Source organism: Anas platyrhynchos, chromosome 1, assembly GCF_047663525.1.
Source record: "Anas platyrhynchos isolate ZD024472 breed Pekin duck chromosome 1, IASCAAS_PekinDuck_T2T, whole genome shotgun sequence".
In the NCBI taxonomy this organism is placed as follows: Eukaryota; Metazoa; Chordata; class Aves; order Anseriformes; family Anatidae; genus Anas; species Anas platyrhynchos.
This window is the reverse complement of record NC_092587.1, coordinates 85,203,031-85,230,306: the sequence shown is the minus strand read 5'-3', so window position 1 is coordinate 85,230,306 and position 27,276 is coordinate 85,203,031. Positions and strand designations below refer to the sequence as shown.

General features: G+C 49.1%; 1 protein-coding gene across 2 annotated transcripts in view; it reads left to right on the top strand.

Moving 5' to 3' along the window:
* The first annotated feature begins 935 nt into the window (after positions 1-935).
* Positions 936-27,276, top strand: part of VANGL1 (VANGL planar cell polarity protein 1) — a 36,384-nt gene continuing 10,043 nt past the window's right edge. The window contains exons 1-5 of one of the 2 annotated variants that reach the window (XM_013097272.4): positions 936-1,084; positions 6,558-6,851; positions 8,382-8,508; positions 11,247-11,854; positions 26,665-26,798. In XM_013097272.4, the coding sequence (XP_012952726.1) occupies positions 6,769-6,851; positions 8,382-8,508; positions 11,247-11,854; positions 26,665-26,798 (952 nt within the window). In that variant the 5' untranslated portion in view covers positions 936-1,084; positions 6,558-6,768. Of the gene's footprint in view, positions 1,085-1,189; positions 1,214-6,557; positions 6,852-8,381; positions 8,509-11,246; positions 11,855-26,664; positions 26,799-27,276 lie in introns of those variants that run through there. The other variant, XM_072043966.1, reaches the window with a different exon arrangement.

Sequence of the window (27,276 nt, the reverse complement as noted above, 5' to 3'; positions counted from 1 at the left end):
TTTAACAGCTTGATGCATGTGGGAGAAGGTTGCAGAGGGTCTGAAGTGTATTTGTGCCACCTGGGTCTGGACAGGGCCTAGATACATCCCCAACTGAGATCTCATACCGATTTCCTTTCCTCTGGGTACTGCAATGAGTCCTGCTGCTCTGAACCACAAAACTAGTATTCAGGAGTGAAATTGGTATTCAGGAATCTTTCATATCTCTTAAAGTCCCTTCTTTGTGTCGAAGTTTTACTCCCCGAGTTTCCATACCCTGTCAGGGCGGGCAGCACCCCCATTGTCCTCCCCATTTTGCACCAGTAAAACCATGAGTTTCTCCCCTGTCCATGATACACGGGTTGAATAAACTCTGTCCTGTTGCTTTTTGTCACGTTCCCTTGCTCTGAGCAGGAAAGCAAGCTGCCCTATAGTGAAGATTTGGCAGCCGGGAGCACGCGGTGATGCTCTCAGCTCTATGTCGAACACTTTCCAGGGCAGGGCGACCGTCTGGTATGCAGCAGGGTGCCGGGGCCGCGGGCAAGTTTAGACACAAGGCGAGATGGAGCCTATTACTTGATACTGGCCACTTCCAGCCAGGTATAGGGTGGGTAAGGTGTACGGAGGTAATGGGATTGCCACACCAGAGCCATGTGGGGACGGTTCCTCCAACTTCTGCCTGCCCGAAATGGTGAAACCAGGCGGCAGCGTGCTAGACAGTGAGTAGGGGACGGGTGCCACAAGCAAAGTTAGGGCGTTATTTTGGCAAAAAAATGGGAAATTTGAAGGGAAATATAGAAGATGTAAGGTACAGGGGCCGCGTGAAGGCAGCGCAGGAGCTGTCTGACAGGAGGCACTCAGTGCCCTTTGTGGGGCGGGCTGCTCCTCAGCAACTCGGGCACAGGATAGGGATCTGGAGGGGGATCCCTCACAATTAATTGACGCAATTAATCGTTATTAAGGGCTGAGGAGGGCTCGGGGCCGGCCCGGGGCGGGGCTGTGGGGCGGTGCCGGGCACAGGAAGCGGAAAGCGGCGGCGAACGGCGGCCGCCGCCGGGGGAAGGCGGCGGCGGAGGAGGAGGAGGAGCGGGCATGGGGGAGGCAGGTCGGTCTGTCCGTCCGTGTGTCCGTCTGTCGGTGAAGGGGAGGAGGTGGCGAGGCTCATAGCCTGGCAGGGTGAGCCCCAAAATCGTGGGCGCTGAGAGGCGGCGGTTGTGCTGCGGGTGGGGATGAGGTGGGTGCAGGAGGTGGGTGCTGCCCGGCAGAGGGCAAAGCCGCTGGTTCCCCTAAGGGCACCCTCGGCACAGCCCCTGCAAGCCAGACCCGTCCCGGTTTGGGCTCTTATCTGGGCTGGGAGGAAGGTTTCTTAGGGTAGAGGCTGAGCTCTCCGCTCGCAGGGCGCTGGCAGCCCTCCGGCTGTCACGGCGGGGCTTTCCTCAGCCCTGGGTCTGTCAAAGCGCCTCGCCCCGGAGCGTTTGCAGCTCTGGGGAGTTCATACATTAAGCCGTGCTGCCCAGAAGAGCAAATTGGGATGTTTTGTATATGTTGTGTCACATACACCCCATCGCCGGGGTGTCCCAGCTCAGAGGAAGGCAGCTCCAGCATTGCTTCGGCCAACTCGGCTGCGAACGTGCTTGGCTCTCGTCCCCCTCTGGGCTTTGGCTTTGCAGCCGGCCGCAACTCCAAGACCACTCTTGGCTCCGCCAGCACCTCCCTTGACCATTTCTGCTTCAAAATTAACAAGCGAGCCTTGCAGAGAGCCTCCCCAGAGAGCTCTCCCTGCGAGCCGAGGTGTTGGATGGGTTTCCAGCCTGCCTGGGAGCCACCCAGGCGAAGAGCTCGCTGCCCGTGGTCGCTGGCCGGCTGCCTGGGGGGGAGAGCAGATGCCTGAGCTGTGCCTGGTGCTGCTCACCCAGATACAGGAGGCCTTGTGGCTGCCGCTGGCCTCTTGGTTTTGGGGAGCGGTGGCGGTATTCGTGGTGGCCTTTGATGGATTACAGGCATATGAACCCAGGGAGGGCTTTACCACCACAAGGAGACCAGAGTACGTACTGGGGAAATGCTGGGTTGTGTGCTGTGGGGTTGCTCGGGGTCTGTAGACTCATTTGTTTTTTTTTAAATCCAAATAGAAAACGTGGGAACGCAGGCAGTCTCCTAAAGGAGAGCGCTTTCACTAGGGAAACCTCTTGTGATTTGTAACCTTTCGCGTTATCTCTCTATCTAACTGCTATGGTTAAAAATAAACTTTGGAAATAAGGTACAGGTACCATCAGCTTGGATAGGCAGAGGCTGAAGCAATAGCCCCGGGGCAGATCTTGCCCTCATTGCTTCGGCAAGGCTGTAGGGCTTTGAACATCGGTACTGAAAACTGTTCCTACGCACAGTCTCTGGTGCTCTGGAGTAACAAGGGTGAGGCAACAACATTTTCTACCACGTTGCACGGCTCCGGGATTGAGAGGTGCGTTTGAAGGTCTAGCAGCATGGGAGACGTACGAGCAAGGAAGTGCAAGCTTTCACCACGCCAGCAGATTGGCAACCAAGGTATAATTTGCATGATTGATGAGGGCTCGAACGCCGGGTGAGCTTCACGAACTTGGACAGCGCAGATGTGGTTCTTGGAGTGGGCAGAGGACATCCTCCCGGGAGGTGCTTGACTGATGGGTCCCATGCAGAGACCTTCCCATGTTGCGGATCAGCTGCGTAGCGAGGAGCTGGGGCTTTGCTGGTGGGAAGCGACGCTTGCTGGGGTGGTTTTGGGGACAGCCTCGCTCAATTTTCAGACCTGCGCTGTGGCACGGCATGATTCAACGTGCAGGTGGATCGCTTCAGTGAGCGGTGACCGTGCTTTCTGAAGTATCCATGTCACGGACTGATGGTTTTCAGCCAAGGGGTTGGAAATTCCCGGGGGTTTGTGAGCTGTTTCTAAGAAGCCTGCGAGAAGCAGTGAAGAAAAAGGGAGCGTATTGCTGGAGGGCTTGAATTTGCTGACTGCGAAACATTTCTTTTTGGGATGTGGGGCTTGCAAATCAAGAACCGCTGCTATAGAGTAAAGGTCCCGGTTTGCATATTTCAAGGCCAAAACGAACCTTACTTAATGACATGCAAAAATAAATAAAAAGCTTTTGGAAAAACACGTTTTCAAAAAAAAAAAAACACTTTGTTTTTTTTTGAGAGCTCGTTGGCAGTTAAAACTGAAAGCCTTGGCTCTGCAAGCAGATCACTGCGGGTGAACTCCTGTGCTTACAAATCAAATGGCTGGATCGGGGCCCGCTCGGGAAATTCAACAGCAAAAAGTTCCTGTGGCATCGCACTTCCAGGCACACGTAACTTCGTGAACCCGCTGCTAAACAGACTGTAAGCGATTGCAAGTCCTACACCGGGTAGGAACGGAGCTGTGCAGGCAAGGTTTTCAAAGCGGAGCCGATGGGGGAATTGTTCGTCTCGGCTTCGCAGGGGGGGAAACCCATTGGGAAAGCCTGGGATGTAAAAGAGCGCTCTTGTTTGCGTTCACCCTCTTTGATTTAAAGATGTAACTTGCTCTTTTTAAATTTCCCTTGGGCCGGGAGCCAAGCTGCACTGCCTTGAAGATGATCACAAGGCGAGCTTCATTGGAAGCGGGATTGGGCTCCCAGCGTGGAAAATAGCAATTCAAAGGAACTTTGGGGGGAGATTTATGAGCGTATGAAAAGAGGGAGTTACAATGAGTTGTGTAGCTGCGTAGGAACTGTAATTACAGTGATCTGTACAGCGCTCAGGGGTAACTACATTACATTTCCTCACTGCCGTGCAGGATGCGGCCGTCCATCCGTCTTGCCAGACTAGGGTCCCCGGATTTCCTCTGGGGCCTCTAGTATTGTTTCCCATTTAGTGGCTCACAGTAGGACGAGGTCTGCAGCATCCTTCCTTCGTCTGTCAACGAGGGGAAGGCGAAGCGAGCGTCTCAGCCCTTCTGGGAGCAAAGGGCTCAGCGTGCAGCTGCACAGCGCAATGGTTTGAGTGGAGGAGGACTTCTTTTCACCGGGGTGTGGGTTTTGCAGTTTGGGGCTGTGATGCAAAATGGATCCTGAAAAGGATCCCCTCTCCTCTCCTCCAGTGGTGCTGTTTGCTCACTGGAGAGGAATGCACCGTGGTGTGGAGGTGGAAGCTACTCACGGTGGCTTCTCCCCCCAAAAACCCAAGGATATTGCAATCGTGCCCTCAAGGAGGAGCTTGCTTTTGTGCAGGACCTGAAGATCTGCAAACAAACAGACGTGCCTTCTGTGAGATGCGATGATCTTTTTGGGAAGCTGTTTGCATGAGCTAAATGGGGCTCTCAACTCACGCTTGTTTGTGGAGGGATGTGGCCCCGACTGATGGGGCTGCTGCTTTAGGCGGTGCAGTTGTCCCTGCCCAGAGGGGTAGGGTAAGAAAGGTGATGATTTGTGGCTCAGCAGTGGAGGTGGTAACAGATTTTGCTCGGTTTGGATATGGTCGTACTACCTCCAAGGCACGTGCCAGCTTTGCTCAGGCTTCAGCAGTGGGTGCTGCTGGGGTGGTGGCGAATCCAGGGCTGGTTTCTGGCTCTGGCACTCCGAGCTCCAACACGGGGATGCAATTTATCCTGCTCTTTGTCTTCTATCCCCTCCCTGCATCACCGGGAGGTGGTGGTGCAGAGTTCCCCGGTTCATTGCGGCGCTTTTTGACCGCCGTCCAGGAGGCTGAACGTTTTTTCTGGGGGCCTTGCTGTTGACTTTTCGCAGAGCTATGTCAAAACCGTTGCTCGTGTTTACGCAGAAAATGAAAGTTGGCGTGATCCAGCCTGCCCCGACCTTCCTGTCTCGCTGCGAGCCTGCTCTCCGTGCCTGGGTGCCCGGCGCTGCCAAATGGGAGCTGCTTGCTTGTGGTTCATCTGCTTGCAGGTAGACGGGCCACCCGCACCAGCACAAAGCCTGGGGAGAGTGAGTAACCCGTAATGATGTGCACCAGCAGCTCGCCTTGTTTTTTTTCCCGTTCCTATATCACAGTGGGGTGTGTTTGTGAAGGCAGTGGTTGCTTGTAGAGAGCCTCTGGTAATGCCACGAGCAGTAAGTGGGTTAATCCTGCAACGCCTCTTAGCACCTCTAGTATTTGGGAGGGTTTGGGTATTGTAGAGGGGGTTTATCCGAGGTTTTCTAGTAGGATGGAGGTAAAAATCAGCCTTTCTGAGCTGCTGGAGCCACAAGCTACAGGCTGTGCGCAGATCTGGGGCGTTGATGTGTTGCATCATGTGTCCCTGGCTCGGGGATTTTTGTTCCTCTTACAGTAATGATGTGATGCTTCAAACTGTGCCTTGGCTTTGTGTTTCCTTTGCCTATGGAGTCTGAATTCATCCTCGTTCCCCCCTTTTCCAAATCCGGGATTTATGTTTCCATCCTTATTTGCCCATCCTGGATTCTGTGGTGCCTTCAAGGAGCTTTCTTGAGGCACGATATTCCCTTACAGCCTGGGGATTCACATCCACGAAGGCCAAGTACGAAGCCCAACTGCTGCTGTTGTCCCTCTCTTCTGGGGAAAGGAGAGGGTGGAAAGCAGTGGCTGATGGTTTTATTGCTAACAGCTTTGGGAAGTGCTGTGAGCAGAGCGTAACGGAGGGGTTTAATTTAATTTAAAGCAGTCCTTTGCCTGCTCGGAGACTACTGCGTGGCTGTAGCCCCCTGTTCCGCTGGCGTTGGCTGGAAGCAGCAGCGGGCTGGGCAGGAATTTGGGAAACCAAATGCAAGGTATGGGGTTGGGAAGCAGGCGTGTGACTCCTGGGAGCTGTTAGGATGCCACCCTATTCTTGACCCCAAAAGCACGACCATCTTCTGCCTTTCGCAGGTGGGATTTAAGCTTTGCTTCCATGCTGCAAGAAATGCTGGCCCATATAAGCCAGATGAGGATCTCTAATCAGTTTTCACCACTACTGTTAATACGTGTGTATATATAGATCCAACTTCTAATGAATTTCAATTCTTCCAAGCCCAAATTAGCTCTTGGAGGCGAAGGTTGCAAAGAAAGGGAGGCGCTTGCAAGAGCCATCGATTGTAGAGTAACTAATGCTTGTAAAACGGGCACACCTTGCAGTTATGAAAACAAAGCAGGTTCAGACACGGTGGTCTGATCGTTTTCAGCATTTCTGCTGGGGTAGTCACCCGCCCCTTCCCCCAGGAAGAGCTGTCACTCTGCATCTGGTGGGGCTTGGGATCTGCATTAATGGGGTGAGAAGAAAGGGGGTGTGGAAGTTGAGCCTTTTATTTTATTTACTTATTTTCTGGCAATTCCCAAGGGGTGAATTTCTCCCTCTCAGCTGCTGAGCCTTCTTTATCAAGTGCCTGATGCTGTTTGTTACAGATTTTTGGGTGAACGAGCTAGACTTTGCAAAACAGGGTTACGTTATCAGTTTGTTTAAGGATCTGCAAATGTGTGTGTTTCTCCAGACAAAAAAAGAGAGCGATCGGCCAGGATGAGCTTGTGAGCTGGGGACATGTGGCCGGGTGGAAGAGGGTGAGGGAATTAGCACAGCAGGAAAACTGTTTTGCTTTGCTTAGCATGCATTTCCATGCCTGTTTGTCTTCCCGCAGGCCGACCGTGAGGAGCAGAGCACCCTCCCTCCTCCCCATCTGGAAGGATTCCTGGTAAGTGAAGCGTCCTCGAGTCCCCACGGACCAGGCCTCACTGATGACTGGGAAGCAAAGAGTACCCAGGAAAGCACTTTTATCACGGACTCCACCTCAGGAGCACCAGGAACCCGTCTCTAAGTAAAAACCTGTGCTGCCGTCCGTGCAGACCCCAATGTCTGCTGCAATGGATACAGAATCAACGTATTCGGGATACTCCCACTACTCAGGTCACTCCAAAAAAGCCCACAGACAAGGGTAAGGAAGTGTTTATTTTTAATTACTTGCTGCTGTAAGCTAGGATGTGTACTCTGGGGGAAAAAATATAAGTCAGGATGAAATCACTGAAGCTCCAGCTCGAGGGAAGATGCATGTGGAGAGTCCTCAGGGGGAGCCAGGTGACAGGATAGGAAGCAATTATGCCACTAGCTTAATGACATTCAAACTGTTGCACGCACGCTGGGGTCATGTATGGCCAGCAACACTGGGGAAGCACTAGCAGAAGGAAAAGATCACTTAATTCTGCTCTTAAAGTGTGCGGGGTAAGTAGAGCTCTCTGGAGAGATGTGTCAGACTTCCTACAGTGATATTGCCACTTGTTTTCTATCTTAATGCCATTTCTTTATTGTGTAACAACAAGGCTGCCTTTCTCTTCCCACCATCCTCCTGGCGACTCTTTGTTGGTGGTGTTTTTTTAATAGAACTTGAGTGGTACTTGAGTCTACAGCAAGCCCTCTATCAGCATTGATTGGATTAGAAGCCAAGCTTTTCTGAACTCGAATAGCAAGTCCTCTTTCTGTCCTGGTAGCTCAGTGGCATCAAAAACCACCTCGCTCTAAAACATCTGATTACTTGGAAACTGTTTTTTTTTCATCATCGTTAGTTTTAAATGCAAAGCCTGTGCTATTTGCAATCTTTGTAATTTACAACTGAGCTGGTCCAAAATAACTTTGCATTTCAGAAGCAATTATCCTGTGTGGTTGGAAAAAGAGCTCTTCCACAAAATTGTCTCTTTGCTTGCAGTCTGTTTCTTGAGTAAAACATTTCATTTGCCTTTCCTCCCTTCTCCTGTAACACCCGCAGCCCCCTGGTGCAGATTGTCCTTTGAAGTTTAGAATAAAATGTGGAAAGATGCCTTCGAAGTTCCCAAAACTACATACACAATCCCAGAGCCTCTTACTGCAAACAGGAAAAAGTCTCATCCCATGAAACCTTTAGGCTCTGGTAACCCCAAAAGAGATGCAGTGGCAAGAGCTGGGATTTTGGATGCTCCTGAGCTTTAAGCCAGTGCAGTGAGGGTCTCTGGTGCAAAGGCTGCTTTCCTCTCCAGGTGGGAAAGGAGGGGGAAATATTGGCGAGCAGATAGGTGAAAATATCTTGAGATATTCTCAAATGAGAAGCCATGAGGTTTACAAGGGTATTCTGACAGTAAGCACTGCCCTGCTACCTTTGATACTCTTTTAAGAGATGAGCTGGGGGCTGCTGACCAGTGGAAACAAATTTCACTAGTTGTCCTGTGGTGTTAAGAAGGTCTTAGCTGACAAGACTCGACGTTGCAGGAGCTGTCTGAGAAGCTAAACTGTCCCAGCCACCAGGCTGTAGGCTGCTCTGGGCAAGGTCACTGCTGCTTTGGAAGCTTGTTCTGTAACAAATGAAATCAGTGTTGACCAAGAGATGAGCAAGCAGGAACTATAACCTAGTGCTTAGGGCACCTGCTGCAAGTACGAGGTGGTGTAATTCCAGGCCGTGCTCTCTGCTAACTTTCTTGTTTCCTCTTGTTTGGAAAAGGAGTCGCGACAGGCACAAATCGCCACGAAGCAAAGACGGCAGCCGATCCGAGAAGTCCGTCACTATCCAGGCACCTCCTGCGGAGCCGCTGCTGGGGAATGATGCCTCTCGGACAGAGGAGGGCCAGGTAAGGAGGGAGTGAAGGCACACCTGGAGTCTGGAACAGAGCAAATGAGTAAGGGAGGAAAAAAGCATTGCTCACGTGCTGTTAATGTGCTTCCACGACCTGTGGCTACCATTTATTCACTCATTAAGCCCAGGTCTTGATCAGTTTTGTCTTTCTGAGAGCATTATTTTTGACAGCACCAGTGCTGACGTGACTTACCCCTGGGGCACTAGTTTACCTCTGTCTCCAAAGAGTGCCATCTGCTAAGGTCTATAGAAAAGTGTGTTTCCATCACCTCACCGTGCATTATTCAGGTCAATCCTTTCACCTGCGTGTACTCTTTTGTCTTTAGATGGGATTTGCTTAGGGTAATAGTGTAAAATGTGAGGGCCAGGATCCCAGTGGAGAGGAGAGGCATAAAGGTAATGCGAAATTGCTGGGAAGGGGAGAAAAAGCTCAAAACTCAGTGAAGCTGGTATGTTAACACTGGATTAAGTAAAGAAGGGAAAAATCCTGGGTGTAGATTGCATCTAGGATGGATCCAGTAATCTGTGCTGTAGCAGCTGATGTGAAGGTGCATTCTCATTTTCAAATAATCACTGATGCTGCAAAACAGAGTGCAGGATGTTTCATTGCCTCCTGGGTTGGACTTTTGGTATGTTAATTTTTGGCTGTGGGGCTTCACTTCTACTTAAAAAAAATAATAATAAAAAAAGTAATATTGATGCCCAGTTTCCACCCAGATTATGTGTGGTAGTACTTAAAACAGTATTTGTGTAGCTGCCAGTGGGCTTACTCCCTGTACATCCACGTAGTATTTTGTAACCAAGTGTTTGTTTTCCAGAGCTGTTACTTTGAATGCATATAAATGTCCAGGTGAATTTTTAAGCCCTTGTTTTCATGCAGACCTCCGCAGTGCAGTTCAAAGTCAAACAAAAATAAGTTGATGCATGAACAAGAGTTCTCTCCTGCATGTCCTGGGTTGCGTTCAGCAGCTTTGTACCACTTGAGATTTAGACTTGTAAATGCATGATTTTTCTGCTTGTGCCACTTCATATGGGAGGAGCTTTCTTAAGTGGTAGACTGGGACTGAAGTTGCCTGTTTTCTTCTGGGCTGTAGCCTTAAGCTGCTGTCGTGTTTCAATCCCTTCTCTATTGTGCAGTTTCTTGTCAATCAAATGGGGGAAATTATGCAGAACTATTTCATACATAAGCATAAAATACTTGAAATGCTTAGATCGCTTTACTGGAGACGCTGGCGAAAAGGAAGATGTGATATGATTATGCTCCCTTTCAGGACACCTTGCAATGCAGATATATTTCTGTTTTGATGAGAAGTGACTCAAAACTCAGATAAATTCAAGTTCCTGACTGTGGTTGGTCTGTCTCAAAGCCCTGCTGCAGTAGGCAGGGAGGTATTGGTGTCTTGAAGAGCATCAGGAGGTAAATCACTGGAGCTGTTTGTAGTAATGTTGCTGCCTCTGTCCACTCTTCTCCCAAGGATTCTTGAAGACTCTCTCCCATAGCTCTTTTAAAGAGGTGAATAATGGTTTAAAAGTGCTCTTATACGTAGGAAACCCTGTAGTTGTACATTTCTACAGCACTCGTGTCTAAAGGTATCATGTCTCGTGCTTAAAATGATGCCTATTTCTTTAAAACAAAGTGCTTAGATCAGCGTACGTAGCTGCCAAAGTCTGGGAGAAGGTGTAAATCCTATTAACGACACAGGTTGCAGAAAGATAGACTCTGGAGGGTGAAAGGAAAAGCAAAACGTGGACTTCTGAATGAGCCTTGCAGCTACAAAGGCGTCAGGTGCCAGGCAATAAAACACAGGCTTCACTGCTGTTTGGTGTTTGTAGGAGGTATCAGGAGTCTTCTCCTGACCGAGTCACTTCAGCAGCAGCTGTGAATCAAATCCGTGTGTGTCAGCATAGCTCTTTGGTCTTGCCAGCAGCAGGAAGGAGCAATTGGAGGCATGATGGTGTGGGTGGCAGCCCTAGCTCGCCAAACTCCTCTGAAACAAGCTAGGGAAGAAATGAGGCTTTTGGAAAAACAAGATGTCATCTGAAGCTTGACTATATTGTAGTCTGTGATCCTCAAATTTAAAGCACCATACCTGCAAATATCCTCGTCGACCACCTGTAATTTTTTTGGTTTAACTAAGCTTTTATTAGCATGTCAGCTACTGAGGGCAGTGCTACTGTAGAGGAAGAAAAAAAAAAAAGGAAAAGGTAGAGGAACTTGCTGGAAATGCAGTTGTTCCTCTTACTGATGGAAAAACAATGTGTGAACATGTTTTTGATTGTAATGACTGCAGCTGACCTGAAATGAAACTTTCCCTTCCAGGTGATTCTGTAATGCACTCATACCACAAAATTTGTGGGGAAAGTGCTAGTCCTTGTTTCGCACGTAGGACTTGATGGTTAGTGCAGTTTCCAAGAGTTATGTCCTATTACTTGTTAAATGTGCTGGAAGAACTGCCTCTGGGGTACCCTGAGTGGTGTAGGAAGTTGAGCTACTTGCTCTACAGTTACAGGTTTTTAACACTTCATGTTTATAGTCACTTTTTTTGGACATCGTGCTGTTGTTTCCAAAACTTTGGTAATTTTTTGGGTTGATTCTTCAATATATTGAATGTTTTTCTTAGCAGACTTAAGTTTCTTGTAGCAGTCCTTTTCTAGGCCAAAAATGAAAAATAATAAAAGACGTGGAAGAAATCACGTGATTGTTTCACCGATGTTTTTCTCTTTCTCCTTTAGGATGACAACTGGGGTGAGACCACAACAGCAATCACAGGCACCTCCGAGCACAGCATTTCCCAGGAGGACATAGCCAGGATCAGTAAGGACCTGGAGGACAGCGTTGGGTTGGACTGCAAGCGTTACCTGGGTTTAACAGTGGCAGCTGTTCTCGGACTCCTCGTCTTCCTTACCCCCATCGCCTTCATCCTATTACCCCAGGTCCTGTGGCGGGATGATCTGGAGCCGTGTGGTACTGTCTGTGAGGGCCTGTTCATCTCTGTGGCGTTCAAACTCCTCATTCTCCTGATTGGGACCTGGGCTCTGTTCTTCCGCCAGCCCAAGGCAGACCTACCGAGGGTGTTTGTGTTTCGGGCCCTCTTGTTGGTCCTCATCTTCCTGTTTGTGTTTTCCTACTGGCTTTTTTATGGCGTTCGCATCTTGGACTCGAAGGACACCAACTACCAAGGAATAGTGCAGTACGCGGTGTCCCTGGTGGACGCTCTGCTCTTCATTCACTACTTGGCCATCGTGCTGCTGGAGCTACGGCAGCTGCAGCCCATGTTCACGGTCAAGGTAGTCCGGTCAACAGATGGAGAGTCACGATACTACAGCTTGGGGCACTTGAGGTAGGTACACGCCGCTGAAATCCAGCGGTGCGGATAAATGTGGCTGTGCCACAGCGCAGAGCGCCAGCTGCTATGGTTTGTGTGGTACCTCTGGTTCCCAAATCTTCCCCCCGAGGTTTCTGAATCTTCCACTGGAGGAAAGGGGAGAGGCTTCCTTGTGTGGCTGAGGCTGGTTTGTGCTTTTTGGTTGTGCATGCCAGGGGTCATTTTGAGAGCCCCCTGCAGAGCATCACTCTTCAGAGCCTCCTGACTGGCAAACCAGTCCCTTGTGTTCGTGTGGCAGGGGCTGAAGGAAGTGGCCCTGTGTGAGGAAAGCATTTGACAATATAACGTGCTAAAATGCAGAAAACATCTGTGTCCTCACTGCCCTGTGCAGCCAAGAGCTGTGGAAGGAACCTGAATAAACATCCCCTGAGTCGAATTGAGCACTGTCACTCGGCTCCTGTGTGAGCCATTGACAGCTGGTTGAAATGCTTGTGTTCAGGTGTTTGAGCTCTGACACCTGATTTTGTGACAGGTGGGAGATGCCTTGAAGGGCGTAGACAGATAGCTGTACCCTGGGGTGCTTTCAGTGGCCAGGGACTCTTTTCTAAGATCGGGAGTTGACTGCATTTTTGTGTTGGCTCTGGGGAAGCTTCCTCTGAAGCAGTTGCCTTAATGTGGCCAAACTCCCAGCAGTTTGGACACATAAGAATGAATACTGGGACATGTGTAGGTGCAAGCTGCTGTTTTTTTTTCTTTTTAGTGGTGCTGTACTTCTCCAGAGTTGGTTCTGTATCATGATGGTACCTACTCTTGTTCTCGCTGGTGTTGATCAGTCTGCTGGGTCAGATGTTGAGAGTGTTTGGGAGATGTGCAATATCTGCAGGTCTGATGCATGCCTGCTTCAGCCTTCCCACTGGGATTAATGCTTCCCGCAGCAGAGGTGCAAGAGAGGCCAGGTGCCTCAATCTCCTTGGTTCCGGTGTCCTGTGAAGGTGTCTAGAAATCTCTCAGTTCCTGTGCCCTGTGGAGCCAGCAGCTGAGCTCTGAAGATGATTCCCCAGACTGTGTGCGCGCTCAGGCATCTGTTCCGCTTATCTTGTCCAGACCCCTACGGCATGCATATTTATTGCAGATGGAGAGATTAGCGTCTGCTTGTTTAAGTGGATGTAGGAACAGTCTCCTGCAGCCATTAGCTTAGCGATGGAATTGCTTTGAAGCAGATTTAGTGGTTGAAGCTCAAGTCTGGAAGTCGACTCCTGGATGCTGATTCTGCCTTAGTGGGAGAACCCGTGATCTCGTGAACGAACCGGGTCTGGACTCTGCTGTATTTTCCTTCTCAGCAAAATGTGAAGCAGAGCCCCTTTTCTGTAATGGAAGCTCTCCAGTTGACTTACAAAAAGATCACCTTTGGAGGTTTAAAAAAAAAACAACACAGTGGAGATTACTTTTTTTTTAATCTTAGAAATTCCTATAAGGTAAGTGACAGACCTAGGGTGGCCTCTCAGACTAGGGAGGTGGAGAGAGCTACCAAAGATCCCCCCTGTACTACAGTTGTGCACCTTGGGGTGTGCCAGGGCAGTTCTCACATGGGTGATTCAGCCCAGAAAATTCAGTCTTTGTATGTACCTGTATGTACACACGAGTGCGTGCTTGGTTTGAGAGGGTTTGGTTGCTTGGTGGTATTGTAGACTCTGGATTCGTGTTCAGAGGAATTTAGATCCTACTTGTGCCAAAGTCTACACGTCTACCTTTAACCACACAAATAATCTTGCCATCGGAGACAAATCTACTTGAGAATCGAGACCTAAGTACTGAACAGCACATGTGTTAGAAACAATGCTCTCTCAGGTTTTCTCTTTGCAGCAAGGTTTTGGAATGCCTTGGGTGATTGCGAGGGCAGCAAGGACTTGTAAAACCGAGGGTGAAACCTGAGATGTATGAAAAATTAATAACTTTTCATTTGTTGGCAAGCTGATTGCAATTTTGTCTGGCATATTGAATCCAAACCGTGCAGAATGTGGATGCTCAGCACCTTGTGTTACAGGAGAGTCTTGTCAAGCACGTCTAATAACGGTGAAGTAGCCTTGCTTTTTCTTTAGTTTCTGGCAGCTGTATAACGTGTCTGTGTTGTCTTCACATCTTTGCTGAAATAAATAAAGGTAGACCTGTGCAGATCTGACTGGAGGCCACGTGTTGACAGTGAGTGTAGTTCAGGAAGACTGGAGAAGAAGCAGCCTCGTGAGCATCCTGGAGAGAGGGTCAGAGTTATGATGTATGATGTGTGTATTGCTTGTTGCTGCCCGTGGGCTCTTCCCGTTTACCACCATGTATGTTTGCCTCACCCCAGCCCTTTTGAAGGTGCCATAGATAGGTTGTGGGCTACCACCTGGAAGGAGGAAGCATGCTTCAACAGGTATAAAAACCTGGCTGCCTCCTGAAATCAAAACCCTGTTGCCTCAGCCTGACCTTTTGTCATCTTTGTGCTCCCAAAGGTCTGAAAGTTTTGGTCCCTGCTTCCCCCACGGATTCTGCCTGCCTTACCCATCCAAAAGATGCTCCCAAGGGGCTGGTATTGAGAAGGCTCTTGGGACATCTAACTTTGGCGTTGCTCCTTGCAGTAGCTCTGGATCTTTTCCATTGCAAAAATTTTGCGCGTCAATCTTTCTAAATACAGGCGTGAGCTTTCAAATTCTGGGTCTTTTCTGATGAGACAGAGGGAGCTGCTTTTTAAGCGTGAGGAAAAGAAACGCTAAGGGGGAGAAGGGAAGAAATCAACATCTCAGCCTCCCTTTCGGAAAACCATATTTTTGTGAGGTAGGGTAGATGGGATTTTCCATCCTTCCCAGCTCCAAGAAGCTGAATATGCAGAGTTTGATATTCCACACCATCCTTGAGAGCCCTGTGCCCAGGAGGGTAAGTGTATTTGGGAGTAGTTCCCCAAATTCATATTATAATTAACCTATTAATAGCCTGGCTTGGTCCCACCCCCAGCACTTTGGTTCTAACTTTTCTTTTGGGAGGCTCAGCTGCCAAAATGCACGTTCCCTTTGGCAGTGACTCAGAGTTTGGCAGGGGGAGGTAAAAATTAAAGTGGAGTCCCCATGAACGCGGTGCCAAGTCTCGGCTTACTGACTGCTCTGCTGCCTCCTGGCAGGAGGAGCTGCCCTGCCAGGCAGGGGAATGCTTTACGGGGGTACCTGTGGGCAAAGAGCAGGGAGGAGAGCAGAGGCAAGGAAGCAAAGCCTGGGAAAAATGCAAGAGAGGTTGGGTGGGGATGCTGGCGAGACTTTTGAAAGCAAGAACAAAGGGGAACAAAGGTGGGGAAGAGTGACAGGAGATAACTTTCCTGTTGAAAGGCTGATGGCGTTGTAAGCTGAGGCTTGGATTTGCAGCCTGACAGGTAGGGACGTTGATGGCATCTGTAAACCACGGCTCTGTTCCTTCTGGATGGTTGAGAAATAATCTAGGAAGGATGTTGCTGGAGAAAGCCCTCCTCTTCTGTAGTGAGGGTGCTGGACTTACTCCTTTCCTCTCCAGTGAGTGTTCTTCCCCCAGCCTAGAGCTTTGCTAGTCTAGACAGCTCAGGAAAATTAATGGCTTCAAACACACATGGTAATTACTGATCTTACACATTGACTGTGTGTTGGGCTACAGTGCAAGCATGGCTTTCTGAGGTTAGAAGTGTCTTTGAGTGGGTCTTTCTCCTCCCTTTTTCTCATCCCTGTGGTAAGGACATGAGAAGCACATCTGTGATAGTTCATGTGTCTGTAGGCAGACTGGAGCTCTCAGTAGTTCCTTTTTTTTAAATGTCCTTCTTCATGTAAGCTTGTTGTTATGAACTGATGGGTTGGGAAGCCAGCTGGGAGGCCGCCGTACAGCTTGGGAGTCAGGATACAGCTTCTGCAGGCTGTTGTGAGCTGGATGATGTTCTTTGTCCATCTAATCAAGACAAGCTTGGTACGGAGAAATAGTAGCTCCATATGGGAAAAAGTCTGTTAGCGTTGCTCATCCCTGTGTTTTCCATCTGTATTTGGGTAGGTATTTTGTTGAATCATGGTTTAAAATCCAAGCAGCTGCTTCCTCAGAGCAGGTGTATGTCTCCGAAGAGCCTGCACCTTCCCTGCAGGAGTTAGCCATATCTTCCTGAGGAATCTTGTGGCTTGTATATGCTCACAAAACAAAGAAGATGCATGAAAGTGTTTTGGAAGGGGAGCCTGTCTCTTGGCTGACCTGGAGCAGCAGAGCATGTTTCTTAGGTGCCGCTTGAACCCTTACCTTTAACACAAAACAAAGCTGAAACAGAATGGCGTGGTGGGAGACGATGCCTCTTTTGATCCATCTGCTTTGGGTTGGCAGTCTAGTGTCTGTTGAACCTACTGCTTGTAAAATTGATCTCTAGGCTGCCAGTATTTACTGATTTCATCTGATAAGCAATCTCTTGTGTGTGCCCCTTGGTGCCACCAGGGCCGTGCTCTCTAGTAAGAGAGCATATAGAGGGCTTAGGACTGGGAAGAAGCATCTTCAGGCCACAGCCTGTTTTTCTATGCCTTACACATCTGATTTTGCAACAAATAGGTGTTGCTCAGATGAGTCCTCCACTTATTAAGGGTGAAATTTTTTCAATTAGTAACACTTGGTCAAGATTTGAACTGTACGGAGAGCTCCTGCCTGAAGTTCTGTCAACAATTCTCTCTTGACTTTGCTCTCTTAAAATCTCCCTGCCCCCCAAAAGGAAAGCGTCTGTGGCGTATGACACCTCTTGTTTCTGTTTTCCAGTGTGGTGAAATGGATCGGCTTAACCATGGGTTTAGCAGGCCGCACGTCTTGCCTGGGGCAAGAACTGCTGAAACCATGCTGCCTTCTGGTGAAGGAACTTCATAATGTGCATCTAATTAAATCGGTTATTCCCACTGCGACTGATCCCATGCACTTGTGGGCTATTTCTGTTTCCAATTGGGTGGTCAAGTGTGACTGCAGAACAGTCATCTGTGTATGTTGGTGCAGAGCTGTATCTGCCCTGATAAATCCTGCTGGATGCTGTCCGGGCTTGTGCACTCCTCCCTTCTGCCCTGCTTGCAGGTCTGCCTTCCCAGGGACCAGAGGAATTACTGACCCTCTTTTCTCCGTGGCATTTCTTCAACCATCACCATCTTTCACAGTGATAAACGTCGGTGATGAAAGAGATGGAGCTGATGGGCTTTTACCTTGTTCTGTAGTAAAACATCTTATTAACTGTCCTGCTGCCTTGATTACAGGAGCTTCCTACAACATCATGTTCCACAAACAAGCTGCTTTGCAGAGCAGTTCTGTTGCCAGAGCCTGTGTGAAATTAGCCGCCTTCCTGAATGCATTTTCTCAGCCCTGAAATCCATACAAAGCACCCTGATGAGCATTTGTTCGAGTTTTCCTCCCCATCCTTTCACCAAACCTGATGAGCACCAGCACTAAGTACTCTCTCCTCCCAAGAAGTTCTGTGATAGCTGGCTAAATGGGTGTTAATCGCATCTGCAAGTGCGAAGCTCTTGAAGAAACTGAGCTGTGTGCTCTGGAGCAGCTTTTTTAGCACTGAGAGGTGTCAGACTTGTAACCTCCAAGCTAATGTCTCTCCTCTTTGGCGCAGCACTTCACATAACTGGGTGTTTACAGCCACCTTTTTGCAACCCAGCTTTTCTAGGGTGCCACCTTTTTGCAACCCATCTTTTCTGAGGGTGCCAGTTGAGTTGCCGAACTGAGTTTTGTTGTGAAATTGTAGAAATGAGTTAATTTTCCAGCAAGCTCTGCAGAACCACCTTCTGCTCCCTGCAGAGCAAGGAGAAGTCTTCTTTGATGCTCGGGCTGAGTTATGGCAGTGGTGCCTCGCTCTGTTTTACGAGGGGGGCGTGTTGTCAGCGAAGACCAGCTAGGACTTCTTACTTGGGTCAGAGCAACACCTCATTAAGAGGATGTTTATTTGTGACAGCAGTGAACAGCAGGCTCCAGGAGAGCCAGATGCTTCTCATTAGGAGGGGGGTGAAAGTCTAGGATGGACCATCAGTATCTGACTGCATGCACGACATATCTGACTGCGTGTATCATGCATCTGGAAACGTCTGATGTGGTGAAGCCTGGTAGGGCTCTGTTTTTTCTTGAAGGGAGCGTGTTTTTTTAGCTTCTTGTCTTTCTGCGTACGGTTTCCAGAAGGCTTTAGGCGTGGCTTTACACACAGAACTGTTCTTCATTTCGATAAAGATGCCAGAGCTCGAGGGACTGAAGTGCCCACGGTCATCTTGCCTCCTCTCTCTCCTCCCTTGTTTGATCTGGGCTGTGTTGCTCCCTTTTTTTTGTGTGCATCTCTCCACAGGGAACCTCCTGTGGGCTGCTGCGGTCCTACAGAATTACATTTCCCGAGCCCCAGGCACGCCAATAAAATAATGATATAAACACGAATCCTCACAAAACTCAGGGGCTGTGCTTTTCAAGGCTGCATTTACACCCCAGGCGTGCTCACAGCCCCTGCTGTGGGTTTCCATGAGGGGAGCATGGAGGCGGCCCGGTAGGCCGCGGCCCAGGTAGCGCTTGTGTTCCCCTGTGAAAGCACCAAGCCGCAGTGACTATAGTAGTAGCACGGGGTGATTGCTATACCCCCGAGCACTCTCACATTTTTGGAATGCTTAATACTTGAAAAGTTTACAGGCGTACTTGTACGTGAAGGGCCCGCGGTCAATTATTAATCCCCTTGGCTAGCGCAGTATCGCTCGCTCTCACACACGGAGCTGCTCAGCAGCTTGTGAGGGAGACGGTGTGGAGAAAATACCTTTTGGTTTCATCTGCAGGGCTTTTTCTTCTTGTTGGTTTGTCTCTCGAAGCCAGCAGTGCCCAGAAGGACAGCAGCCACCCCAACCTACCCTGTACTTAAAGGCTTTGCCGTGTAATTTCTTTTTCCCTGCTGTCTGTGCTCTCCAAGTCGCCTGCGTGTACCGCCTACGGAGACAGATGGTCTCCCTAAGCTGCTGAACAAATTTTGTGGCCGTGAAGATGCTTTTATCTTCAAATGCTGGAGAAAAGAAAAAAAAAATCCACCCCCTCAACCTTTAGCATCCATTTCTTGTGGTGAATGATGAAATAAAAATATTCTGCAAAGGAGTGAGCTGTGTGCCCTTTGGGGGAAAGGAGGAGGCTTAGTTTTTTTGTTAAAAGTGGAAGAAATTGAGAATTTACAGTTCTCACACAGCACAACCCTAATGATGTTTAAGAAAACTGGAAGCTACCTACCCTGAAGGAATAAGGAGGAGTTACTAGGGAGCTGGGTGGTAATAAAAGAAATTCTTTGACACAAAACTGAGGGCAGTATTTGCACTCATAAATTAATTTCTTCCTCCAGTATGCACCCATGTAAATGTACCTCTGCGCTTAGACTCCCCTTGTGCGGTTTAGCTCAAGCAGGGACTTCAGCTGAAGTTTTTGGGGTAGCTATTCTGACAGACAGCAGAACAGGCTCCTGTCACAGAAGGAGGGACTTCAGCTGAGGCGTGAAGGCTACTGACTCTGGTTTGTATTCCCTAAATCCCACTAAAGGGTAATCTGCATCCTTTTGGGGCTGGATTAGAGATGCTCAGCCTGGAAGTGTGGACCATGTTCACACAGCCTCAGCGGTGTTTGCAAAGTAGCTGGATGCTGGCTTTAGACTGCGGTGCTTTGGTTTGGGAAAAGCCAGCAGGGAAGGGATGCTGTGCAGGAGAGGGCTTGGCTGCAATCTGGGTGAGCTGATGCTTCTTGGTGTGTGCAAGGGTCTGATAGTGCCCATGTAGACCCACACGAAAATAACACTGAGCCTCATCAGGACAGGTATCTGGATGGGTGCACCATGTGTGGACAAAGGGAGTGGTGATGTCTCAGTGTGGGTATAGCAGCTTCCTTCAGCAAACTGTCCCAAACCAGTTGGTTTCAGGATTCAGGTTAACTAAACCTGTATCAAATTGTGTTTATGCCAGGCTTAAAACATAGCTTGAGTTACCTTGCTTGTGTAATGCCACTTGGCTGCCCGCTTCAGCCCAGAGTAGTTTCTTGGAACAGCTCTGAGACTGTGTGAGATAAATCCTAGAAGAAGTTAAAGCTGCTGTGTTGATGCGAATAACAAACTTCACTCTGGCCACGCTAATCCTGTCCCCTGCTGGGGGTGGAGTAAGCGGTGATCCTCTTTTCTAAGAGAGTGCCCTGCCAAGCTGCCACTGGAGCAAGAGCTGAGAACTCTTTTTTTTATTGCAGCATCGTCTAAATGTAAAGTCCCATTACTGCACTGGAGTTTTGCCGCCAGCAAGAAGCTTTGAATGTTCTCTTTCTGTTGCTTCCTTGGAAGTAAAGTTGCATTTCTTAGCTTTCATTTAAAAAACAAAACAAAAAGCCTAGTTACTTTGCAACTATTAATGTAACTTGCAGAATTCCTCAGTAATATCTGCAAGATGTCTGAAGACGCTCCCCTTTTATGTCGCATGCTCAGGCTTTAAATTATCTTCAGAAAATGTGGGCTGTTACAAACTTCTTGCTGTGCCTGACAGCTCCAGCGTATTTACTTTTATTTTAGAAGCTCAGGCTAATCAGAGGCATGGTTTACATGCGTGATAGGGAGAAGAAACACATTGCTGCCACAGATACACCAGTCCCAGGCACTGGAAGCAGTAATCAGGGTGCTGGGTGCCAGGTGCTGCAAGGTGTCTGGGTGCTTTAGGAGTAGGGCACTCACTGCAAGCAGTGCCTGGGTCAGTCTTTGATGCATGAGTTCTTGGTATTGCTCCCAGCTTCTGTGTTCAAAAGGTAACACTTCACTTGAGTTGATTTTTTTTTTTTTAAACAAACAAGAACAGCTGGGGGTCAGGATCATGTCCCTCCTGTATCTTAAGACCTGTTCAAAACTCCTTAAATGCTAAGTATAACTTCAGGTGTGTAGACACTTTTTTCAAAGAGGTCAAGCCTCCTTCAAATACTTTATGTATGTTTTGCAGAAATGAGCTGTCAGCTCAAGAGCTGATGCTATTTGTTATCTAGCGTACCCTGATGGGTGTGAAGGGGAAGGAGGAGAAAGGAAGAGGACTAAATTAAAAATAAAAAAAACTGTTCTAAAATTGCATGTGAGTTAAGTGTGGTTTGAAAATCTGAGGGTTGTTTTTAAATGTAGCTGGGTTGTTGTTTGTCTTTTCATAAATTCCTGCTATTTTCTGAGATAAAAGCACAGTTGAGAAGCTCATGCAAACGGAGTTAGGTACTGGTAGCTCTGTGTTGTGTGCTTACCAACATCAAAGAACACTTCACCCTCACTCACAGAAATGTTTGATCATAGTTTCAAGTCACTGCTTAAACTGATGCTGCTGCAAGAAACTGTCCTGTCAACTGTGTGCCTCCTTTACCCTGCCCCACGTTGTACCAGGATCTGAATGGCTGAGCTGGTATTTATATTATCTATTTAATTTCATAGTTTGTGTATGTGTGTCTCCATTGATTGTTTAGTCCAGCTTGATTCCTGCACTCTTTTGAACTGTCCTTCTGGTGCTGCAGGTGCACAAGAGGGGCAGAAGGTGTGACGTGGGGCAGAGGAGAAGAGTCAGGACTGTATCTTCTGGTGGCAGTGACAGTTTTATAGAAACCCTTAGATGAGCTTCAGTGTCCTGACATCAGTCACAAGCCTACGTAGAGTTGGGTATGGACAAACAGAGCCTGCTGGGGCTGCAACACCACAGGTTCCTGGGGAAGCTGATTTGCCTGTGGTCTTTCAGCACCTGTATCTCTAATACCCTAACCCATCTCCGCGATGCTGTGCAGGTTTGTAGGGACAGCTCAGCAGCAGCCTTCTCCAGTCATCTTTTTGTTTAAGTTTTCCTCTCTGTGCTCCTTTCTCCCTGTCCTCCTTCCCAACCAAGGAAGCCTTTCACGGCTTTGGTTTTGCTTCGGTGTGAGCAGCCGGCAGTTGTTTTTCGTTTTCCCCTAAATAAGCAAGTCGGTATTCTCACCAGCTCCCTTGAGGACACCCCACCGCTCTGCAAACCCACGCGTGGAGGCAGCCTGCCTGCTCTGCTGGCAGCGTGCTTGGAAAAAAAAAAAGCAATTTTCAGCGAGAGGTTTGATCCTCCTGCTGCTGCTGCTCTCGGGATCCAATTCAGCCTCTGCCAGCTTCAGGGGGCATCGGGTTGGGCCTGAGATGCGAAGGCAGCACCTTCATCGGTTTGAATGGGCTGTGTCTTATCAAAGGGGAAGGGATGTGTGTGGCTTGAGAGCTGTTTGGGCACTTCACGTGGCTGCCAGTGTCTAAGGAACCATTTGAAACCCAGCCTGAGCTCTGAGAGGAGGTTCAGCCATCACTGAAAGCTAGGGCAGTGCAGCTGCAGGGAACATATTCATCTAAATTTGAAGCTTACCAGTAAAGGTGACTGGGGAAAAATGGTCGTCCCGTGCGCTGATTCTCTAAAGACCAGTTAACTGCAAAGTATCAGGCTGGAAAGTCTCCGAGAAGGAGAATTGCAATGGGAGCATGCCTGTGGGTTTACTGGGTTTTTATAGCTGCTTGCTAAAACTTCGCACTCTGTACTTCTGTAGCAGCATCTCCTTAGGGCTGGTCTGGGAATACTTTTATAGGGCTCTTCAGGGAGGTATTAAATCAGTAGCTTGTTTGGGTCATATCATTTAAAGGAGTGGACTCTTTTTTTTTTTTCTCATTTTTTGTCATTCCCTGCTGTAAAATCCTCTGCTCCAAAAACTCCCATTTCCATGCTCACAGCTTCTCTTCCTCATAAAAAGATTTGAACATAAGGGTAATGTTTGTAGTAGACTTGCAGGTCCTTTTCTTTCGCCTTTGGAGGGTTTTGGCTACTCTGCTACTAAAGGAAAAATAAAACCACAATGCAAACAACCTGCTTTCCCCCCATCTCATTCAGCAAATCTGCACCAGCACCAAGCTGCTGTGTTGCCTCAGGAAATGTGGAGCGTGTTTATGTTGAATGGGGGACGTTCAGGGCCAAAAAGGGGAGACCTTCTGCCCTGGGGTTTCGTGCCCTGCCCTGAAGAGGCTCGATCTTGCAGGTTCTCCTCCCGCACGCTGGGTATCTAAAACAAACCCTACGCGTCCCGGGAGCCCGGTGTCTGCTTTGGGGAGGGCAGGAACTGCGCCTGCCTGCCCGAGCCGAGCGGAGGCTTCAGTTGTGGTTGCCTGACAAGAAAATGTGGTTTTCCTCTTCCTAGGGGCTGTGGTCTCGTTCTCCTGACTGTACCGAGCCGCCATGCCGTTGTAGTTACAGTGATCAAAAGGCATTTTTCTGCCTGGCTTGTTCAGCCACAGTTCCTTGTCTCTGCTGAGATCTCACCCCGGTTCCTGGAGAGGGCAAAATGGAGCTCAAGCACGGCTGCAGAGCCCTTCTGCATGGCCTTGGTCCTTCAGGGAGCCTTGTTTCAAGGCTGGGCAAGGCAGCAAAAAATGCCAGCCCCCTCACACCTTGCCAGAGAGGGTCTTGTGGTAGGAGGGAGATGGGACTGTTCAGTGTTTTTGGGATGGTGCAGAAGTTTTCTGAGCTTTCTGGGCATGAGACCCGAGCATCTCCTGCTGTAGAGGAGCTCGGTGCAGCTGTAGGCTGGAGCCAGCCTGCAAGGCAAAGCTGGCTCTGCCTGGAGGATCGCCTTGTGCAATTCTTGCTCAGCTTCTCTTCGAGGTGCCAAAGCTTCCCAACTGGCTGCGGCAAGTATTCAGCATGCCCAGAGACTTCTGGCTTGTTTTGATGCTGTGTCTGTTTTGCAGCACTTAAAAAAAATGTTGTTTGGAGGAGGCGAGTCTGGCTTGGGAACCAGTTGATGAAATAACCCCGGGCTTGCTCTGCCCTCAGCCCTCTCTGCCTCTCCCTGTGGGTTTGGGATGCTTGGCTCCCCCTAAACCCTGATGCTGTGGGATTTGCTTTCAGAGCAAGGTAAGGAAGCAGGTGTCGTCCATCACAGAAGACAAATACAAAGCCAAAATGCCCCCTGAGCCACCCAGTATCGAGGTTATCCCACGTAGCAACAAGTATTCGAGCGGAATTGTTCCTGACTTATCTTTTGACAGGGGAAAACACCGGCAGTTGTTGCTGCCTTTGTGTCCCAGTCCCCTCCTCCGCTTCCTTGGAGACCCAGCCGAAGTGAATTCAGCGCTGTTTGCGAAGGGCTCTGCTGCCAAATGCTGCCGAGGTGCTGCTGGATCTGCCTGTTTGCTTTCCATGCTGGCAGCGTGCTGCGACACGGCCTTCTTCAGGAGGAAAGTAATAATAATAATAACAAAAAAACCCACCCTCAAACTGCACAAAATGCAAACCAACAAAACGTAGGACTTGGCTGATAACTGCCTACGAGGAAAATCGTTTGGCTGCCGGCCCGTGCCAGGGGTCCTTTGTCAGGTCACAGGTTTTCAGAGCCTGAACTGTTGCATGAAAATGTTTTTCATGTCCTGATACGCTTCTGTGCGCTCTGGTATTTTGTAGCTTTGCCCAAAACACACCGGGCTGCCTTTGCAGGACATCAGGAGGGTCCTTGCCCTGCACAGAGGGTGTGCTATTGAAACTTTCTGTTCCTTTTTCCTCCTGCCCCTCCCCATTCTTTTCAATCCGTGTGTGCACGGGAAGTCCGAATCTGCTGCAGTGAACGGACATGGTGCTGAGCTCCTCCCAAGTGGCTTCTGCAGAGAAAAAAAAACAACAGGATGCCCACTGTCACGTCACCCAAGCACCCTGAGACCCCCTTCTCTATGCTGGGGGCATCTCTGTCCCTTCTGGGGTCCTCGCAGCTTCGCAGCTCCCACGTGGAGCCCACGTGGAGCTCTGTGGGGTGAGGCTTCCCCTTCACGTGGGCGAAAAGGTTGAGCAACGCAGCCCAGAAGGCTCTGATTCAGCCTGGCCCTCGCTAATTATGGTCACCCTTCTAATTTTCCCGTCCGCGGCATCTTCTCTTTAATTCTTCTTTAAAAGGGAGCTGGACCGAGCCCGCACCGGGTTTGCACGAGGATAAAATAACAGGGCTTTAATTTTCGGGGCAACAGCAGCTGCTTTTTGCAACGTAGAAGCTTGGTTGCGTTTGGGTTTTGGGTACACACACGTGTGCCACTGACCTTAACCATCGTCACATTTATCTTCTTGTTCTTAGTTGGTCGTAGTTCTCCCAATGTTTTATTTCGAGGCAAATCTCCATTAGGTTTTACCTTTCTTCCTGGGAAGCGGGCATGGAAAAACTCAGTCATGTTTGGATGCGGTCAGAAGGGGGATATGCGCCGCTGGCACGTGACTTCTTTTACGAAACTTTTTGTTTTTGAGCTGCACAGCAGAAAGCAGAAGCTTGGCAGAGGGAAATAAGCTGGCTGTGGGTGGAGGTTGTCAGTCTGTAGTCCTTTGTTAAAGGAAGATTATTTCCTCGATTAAACAGTGGCTTTTTATTACGTATCAGTAGCCGAGTGCTTAAATGGAGTAGCTTTTAACGAGCCTGACACGGGATGATATTTAGGGCTGGCACCTGGAAAATAAAGCTCCTTTAAGGTGCAACAGACACACACACCCCCAAAAAAAACTGTCCTGGAGATGGGATTTGCTTTAAAAGCTCGATTCATCACCGTAAAGGTACACAGCTCACGAAATAAATGACGCTGTGCCGTAACAGTGGATGAGGAAGGTACACAGCGAACAAGTCCGGAGCTGTTCCTCTTTCCCAGAATCTCGTGGCTGGGTTGGCATCCGGGCTCCGTTCACTGATCGGTGGGAGAGGAGAGGGGCACCCACGGCGTGGGGATGGCGGAGGGCGTGTGTGTGTTGAAATTGCTGGGGTGTGATGCAGAAGTTAATATTAGCACAAGGCACGGGGAAATTAAATTGCTCCTCCGGGAGCGTGCATTGAATCAGTGGTAGGGCTGAGAATTGAATTTAGGTCTTAATTTGTTCCTGCCTGTTTTCCCACGTTACCGTCCTCCTCCTGTGTTTTTTTTTTCCTCCTGTGTTGTAACATGTGTGAGAACACCGGGTTGCTTTCCTCATGACAGCCTTTGTTGGGAAGTGTGAGCTTCTCAATTAACTGGCAACAAATACGCTGGCAAGTTCCCTTTATAATTTCTGTGGGTTCACAATGAAATTAAATGCGGGCGCTTGGGCAACCTCCAGGTCCGTGAGTAGGTGATCTCAGCGATTTTGCAAAGGAAGATACCTTTGGGTTAGGCCTTTGCAGCTGGGGATGTGCCTTCTGTTTTGCTTCCTTCTGCCATCCTTTTATGTAGAGGTTTCCCTTCCACGGGGGGGAATTCGCTCTTGATGCTGCGCCTTGCCTTGGGATTGAACAGGCAGTACTGGGATAATTCATTCTGGGGCAGCTGTGCTCCTCAGGCAGCGATCTTATCTTGCTGCGAAAGCTGGAAAGAAAGATTGGGCTCTTGTCAGAGCTTGGATGGAGGAGATCTGAGGAGCTGCAAGGTGCGGCTGGAAATGACTCAAAGGGAAAAGCATCCACATGGAGCTGGCCCCTCCATCCACACCAGCCAGCTACAGCGCTCCTGCTCTGTGTTTTGCCATGCTGTAGGCAGCCCCATGCTTCCCTTCCAGCTCTGTCCCTGTTCAGGGCTATAACCCTCACATTTAGGGGAAAGGAGAGGCATTGCTTGCATCTCAGCTGAAATTTTAGGTCCTAGAGAGAGCCTCGGTGCTTAATACTCTGTGTGTTGCACAATGCTGTGGGTGTGACAACCCCGTTCCAAATAACGTGGCTATTTCTTCTTCCATAAAACTTTTTTTCAAAAGGAAAAAAAGACCTCATTCCAATTTGTTTATCTTTTATTTTATTTTTTTTTTCCTTTTTTTTCCCCCTAGCATCCAGCGAGCTGCACTGGTGGTTCTGGAAAATTATTACCGAGATTTCCCCGTCTACAACCCGGCGTTGCTAACAGCCTCCAAATCCCGTGCAGCCAAGCACATGGCTGGCCTGAAAGTCTACAACGTTGATGGTAGGTGAGGTGAAATGTAGGCTCTGAGAATGGGTGGGCTGGGGAAGGGCCGGGCTGGCCAGCGCGCTTTGTTATGCTCACATTCTCACCTCCCTGCTTTGCCAAATCCCTGTCTTTTGCTGGAAGCTCTCCGAACAGCGCTGAGCTTGCTGGTTCCAGATGACTTTACAGATGTGTTTAGCCCACAATAAGGCTTTTGTCTCTGCCAGGTGAAAAGAGCCAAGTTCTGGGTCAGCCTTAATTATCGTGTGGCTTGACAGCGCTTTTCGGCACCGCTGCGGGTTTTGGGCAGCCTCTGCTTCTTGTCACCCTTGGGTCATCTCCTTGGTTGTGCTAGTACAATAAACACAACTTTTAACCCAGATCAGCTCCCCAGTCCTTCACTGCAGGGCTGCCACAGGCAGCATCCAGGAAAGTTAAGGAGGCTCGCACCAAAGCAGGAAGAAGCAACTGTGTGAGCAGCAGCTGACAGTGAAAG